The 3849-nt window shown below is 57.8% G+C and overlaps 1 protein-coding gene across 1 annotated transcript in view; it reads right to left on the bottom strand.

Moving 5' to 3' along the window:
• COMP (cartilage oligomeric matrix protein) overlaps window positions 1-412 on the bottom strand; it is a 13429-nt gene extending 13017 nt beyond the window's left edge. The window contains exons 1-2 of the mRNA XM_010847301.1: window positions 290-412; window positions 1-38 (exon numbers count right to left, since the gene is read on the bottom strand). Of these exons, the coding sequence (XP_010845603.1) occupies window positions 1-38; window positions 290-368 (117 nt within the window). The 5' untranslated portion in view covers window positions 369-412. The remainder of the gene's footprint in view (window positions 39-289) is intronic.
• Between the last annotated feature and the right edge of the window lie 3437 nt (window positions 413-3849).

Raw genomic sequence — 3849 nt, 5'->3', positions numbered from 1 at the left:
CTGGAGTTCGCGTAGCATCTGCGGGCCCAGGTCCCCACCTGCGCTGACAGGGGGCGCTGGTGGGGCGTCGGGAACCGGCGACCCCCATCACCACTCCTCACCCCGCCGCCGCAGGGATCCCTGACGCCCACCCAATTACTTGAGCTTCTGCCCCACTTTCTGCTGTCTCCACCCGGCACGCCCCGGTGAACTTTCCCCGAACATCAAGGAGCCGCGCGCGACCCTAGGCCTCCCGTGAGTCCTGTCCCTCTGGGGGTCAGAGGCACGGCGTGGGGGAGGAGCGGCTTACCCAGCGGCATCTGCCCCTGGCCTGATGCGCCGAGGGCAGCCAGCGTGAGCAAGAGAACGCGGGCGGCGGCGAGAACCATGACGGCGGCGGGGAGCTGGACGGCGGCTCTCTGCCGCCCACGAGGGCCGAGCGGCCTATTTATCCCGGCGGCGCGGCCGGCCCGGGGGACGGCCCACCGCGGCCCTGCCCAGCGTCCAGCCACAAGGTAAACAGACGGCGCTGGCCTCCACGTTCAAGGCCCCGCCCAGCGCTGCTGAACCCGGATCGGGCGAGGAAACTGAGTCAGCGGGGGCTTGGGCTGAGGTTGGTGGGGCGGGGAATCAGTCAGGACCGCCCTCCAGCCCTTTCATTCACTTGTTTGAGAGACGGCTGCGTGCCAAGCCTCCACCATAGCTGGAACCGAAGCGAGCCCCATAGCGGCTCCCCTCAGCTCACACTTGGGGAAACTGAGTCAAGAGTGGCTTAAGGTTAGGAGTTACCTCCTCCCCCAACCCCTTTCTGGTCTTTCCTCTTTGCCGTTCTCTGGTTGATGGGTAGGTGGTGGTGACAACCTGGTCGCCCAGAGGCCAGAGCCCACTCAGTCACCCAGTCTGTGCACCCGCCTGTGTGTGTCCCTCCCCGCAGGAGGGCTAGCAAATTAAGAGACTCCAGCTGGAGGAGGTCTGAAGGGGAGCCCTGTGCTTCTGTTTGTCGAGACTTTGCCCATACCATCGGAACTCCAGTCCAGCTCTGTGGGAACAGCTTGTAATAAAAATAGAAATTATTGCTAATCAGGAAAATCCTCCCAGCCCAGCCATGCTCTTAAGCTACAAAACACCTCTGTTTTCTGGTATTAACACTCTCTACTGCTACCCTTCAGTGTTTGCAGCCTCTATTCTATAAGCAGGGAAACTGAGGTCCAGAGAGGTGAAGCAAATAGCCGAAAGCCACTGTGAGGGGCAGGGATGAAGCCAAGATAGGGTCATTGCCAGATCTGTTCTAGTGGGAGGTTGCAGAGAAGTCACTGAGGGCTTCCCGGAGGAGGTGGCAAGAAATCTAAAGGAAAGGAAGACTCAGTTCAGGGGATAAAAAAGGTGACAATTCTGGCAGAGAGAAACATGTGAAGCTTGAAGTTGGGAATATTTCAGCCACATTCATTCATTCCACAAACGCATTGACCATCTGCTATGTGCCATGAGGCTGGGGACATGAAGTGGACAAACCAGATTGGGCTCCTCCCTCGTGGGGAGCCCACCATAATCGTCCCAAGGGACAGGCAGCAGTGGGAGCTCCAAGAAGGTGCCTGACCCATCTTGGGGCATCAGGGGGAGTCTAGGGAGGTTTCTTAGAAGAGGAGGGAACACAGAGCTATGACCAGGAAGGTGAAGAGACCACAGCCAGATAAAGAGATGGCTGAAAGGCATTCTAGCTAGAGGAACAGTATGTGCAAAGGCCCTGAGACAAAAGTGAGTCTGGTCTGCTGGACAGATTGATCTCAGGGTAGGGAAATCTTAGGGCTCAGGAGAACTGGTGCCAGGTGGTACAGGGCTTGGGCTGTCTCCTGAGGGCAATGGGGAACCACAGAGGGTGAGTGAGGAGTGGTGGGGAGGCTTAAGAGTCAATCCCAACCTGGGCACTTCTAGTGAAGCCTGTGCCCTGATGCCTGTGGCAGGACCATGAGCTCACCTCCTGTTTCCCTTGGCATCCGGCACACCTGGGGGCCACTCCCGGCTGGTGCTGGGATTCTTGGGAAAACCACGGCTCCAGGAGGGCCTCTGGGCTTGCGTGTGCCTCATGCAGCTAGGATGAGGACACATGGAAGCCAGGCCCCTGCCACAGGCTTGGCACGGGGCTAGAAGCGTGGGCACGCATGGCCGTGTTCATGGCTGGGCCATGAGGAGTTATGAGGAAGAGCATTCTCAGCAGAGGGAATGGTGAAGATGGCAGTCCTGAGGCTGTCCCAGTCTGCAGATTAGACAACAGAGGCCTGGAGCCGGCCAATCGGGTTTAATGTTCCTGCTCCCTGGATCCCACTGGCTCTGAAATCCCACTTCCAGGCAGCAGCCCCCTCCTCCCTCGCACACCTTGGCAGCCTCACATTACACACTCACTCACTCTGGGTGAACTTCCGGCCCTTGTACCTGCTGTTCCCCACCATCCCAAATACCGTTCTCCTTCCTCCAAGATCTGGCTCTGATGCCCTCCTTCAGGAAGCCCTCCCTGATCTTCTCGGGCAGGGCTTAGGGGCTGCGTGACATTCCCCTAGGATGCCTGACAGAGTATTTCTGGCAGAGAAACAGTGACCTCTCCAGGGGACTGGGGATGTCTGTGTTTTGTTCTGTTCCTCCTTTCCCAGGGGCCCCTGGGCCCGCAGAGAGCCCTGCCACTATGAGTAGCACATGGTTATTGTCTCTTATAATTTGTGTACCGTTGTTACTATTAATAACAGTAACCCCTGCTCCCGCTGTACTTTATGACAGACTCAGGAGCCACACGGCCTGGGTTCGAATGTCAGCTGGGCATAGCCTCGCTGTGTGACCTAAGGCAAGTGGCTTGACCTCTCTGTGCCTCAGTTGGCTCACCTAGAAAGTGGGAGTGATCACTGCTGAGAGGACTGAATGAGCTCAGTGTCTTTCTCCAGTGTTAGCCTCATTATACAATATGGAACTTATACACGATGTCAGTTATACCTCAGATTGTTCTTACTCACATTTTCCTCAGAGAGGGAATGAGACAGCTCAAGCTCACACAGCCAGGATTAGACCTGGAGAAGGCAGGACCCCTGAGGCCTTCACACCACCCCTCTCTGCTCTTGGCCACAGACTGCAGATGAGAAATGCTAACCCAGGCCCCTCATTAGCTGTGAAGACTGCTGCCCGGGACCTCCTGGCCTGAGCCCTTGGCTGGCGCCCCAGCCAGCCCCCCTTCCCACCACGCTAGACCCAGCGGTTCCAGGAGCCTGGCCAGGCTCGAGCAGAGGGGCTGGTGCCTGTGTGATGAGGCTTCGGAGCCCTCCCTGGCAGAGTTCTGCTGGGCCAGGAGACATGTGGGCGCCCCCCGCTTGCCCAGCCGCCTCTCCCGTGAATCCAGAGGGAAAGTATGTCGGGAAGGCAGCCGCCCTGCCCTGGGCGGGCCCAGCCACAGGCTCAGGGTCTGGGGAATTCATTAGAGCAGCGAGGGAGGCCACTTAGCCACTGCTGGATCTGCAGCTGAGGAGTCTGACCCAGCCTGCCTTGGATGGCCCGGCTGCACCCCACTCTCCAGAAAGACCAAGCAGTGGGGAGCGGGGCGGTGGGGCAGAAGGGGTGCCATCTGAGCACTGGAGTCTGGCAGACCCACCCTGACTTGCTCTGTGAACTCTGGCAAGCCCTGACTCTTTTCCCATCCTCCATTTGCCCTGACTGTGTCGTCATTTATCTCAGGCTCTCCAAAACATATAATAAAGAGGAAAATAACAATAAATATAATGGCTACAATTTTATTGAGCAAGTGCCAAATGCTCGAAACCTTGCCACATCACTTTTGTGGGTTTTCCCTTTTTGTCCCCTCTCCTCACAGCCTCAGGGGGCAGGAACTGACCA

This window comes from Bison bison, unplaced genomic scaffold (assembly GCF_000754665.1).
Source record: "Bison bison bison isolate TAMUID 2011002044 unplaced genomic scaffold, Bison_UMD1.0 scf7180017864248, whole genome shotgun sequence".
In the NCBI taxonomy this organism is placed as follows: domain Eukaryota; kingdom Metazoa; phylum Chordata; class Mammalia; order Artiodactyla; family Bovidae; genus Bison; species Bison bison.
Note: the sequence above shows the minus strand (reverse complement) of the source record. Positions and strands in the feature narration are given on the sequence as shown.